Genomic DNA, 529 nt, shown 5'->3' on the forward strand with positions numbered 1-529 from the left:
ATCTCAAGAAGTATAACTTGATTTCCCCAGTTTCAAACATGAGCTTTGAACGATTGAGCGCTGCCTCATTTGACAGGTTGTCCATTAGGAACCTTACATTGTCATAGAAATGAACAGGATCTGAAACGGATTTTTTATGAGATTCCCAGTGATCTGGATACTTCCCGGCATAAACATCCAATAAAGTTATATTCTGAAACGAGTAGTGAATTTGGCATCGTTCATACCATATGATTGCTTCTTTACTTTCGCAATCTTTCAACAGTTTTTGGCTTGCATCTCTCAAACACGTCTGACAAGCACTCGAAGTGACATCTCCCCTACAAAGTGCTTTGCCAGTGACTTTGTCAAGGAATTTACCAATAGCTGTGCTGTTATAGCCGGTTGATGAAGTGATGGAAGGCAAGGTTTCAAGGACAATCTTCACGTTCTTTCCGAACGGGCTTTTCAGATCATAGTTACCATATTCAGTAGTTGAACAAGTTGTGAATAGAGGGTCTGCAAGAACAAGGGCAAAGAGCATTGAAAG

General features: G+C 40.5%; 1 protein-coding gene across 1 annotated transcript in view; it reads right to left on the reverse strand.

The window, feature by feature from the left end:
* Positions 1–523, reverse strand: part of LOC105113252 (cysteine-rich repeat secretory protein 38-like) — an 835-nt gene extending 312 nt beyond the window's left edge. Inside the window, exon 1 of the mRNA XM_011009349.1 lies at positions 18–523. Coding sequence (XP_011007651.1) covers positions 18–523 — 506 coding nt within the window. The remainder of the gene's footprint in view (positions 1–17) is intronic.
* Between the last annotated feature and the right edge of the window lie 6 nt (positions 524–529).

Source organism: Populus euphratica, unplaced genomic scaffold (assembly GCF_000495115.2).
Source record: "Populus euphratica unplaced genomic scaffold, PopEup_1.0 scaffold405.1, whole genome shotgun sequence".
Taxonomy (NCBI): Eukaryota; Viridiplantae; Streptophyta; class Magnoliopsida; order Malpighiales; family Salicaceae; genus Populus; species Populus euphratica.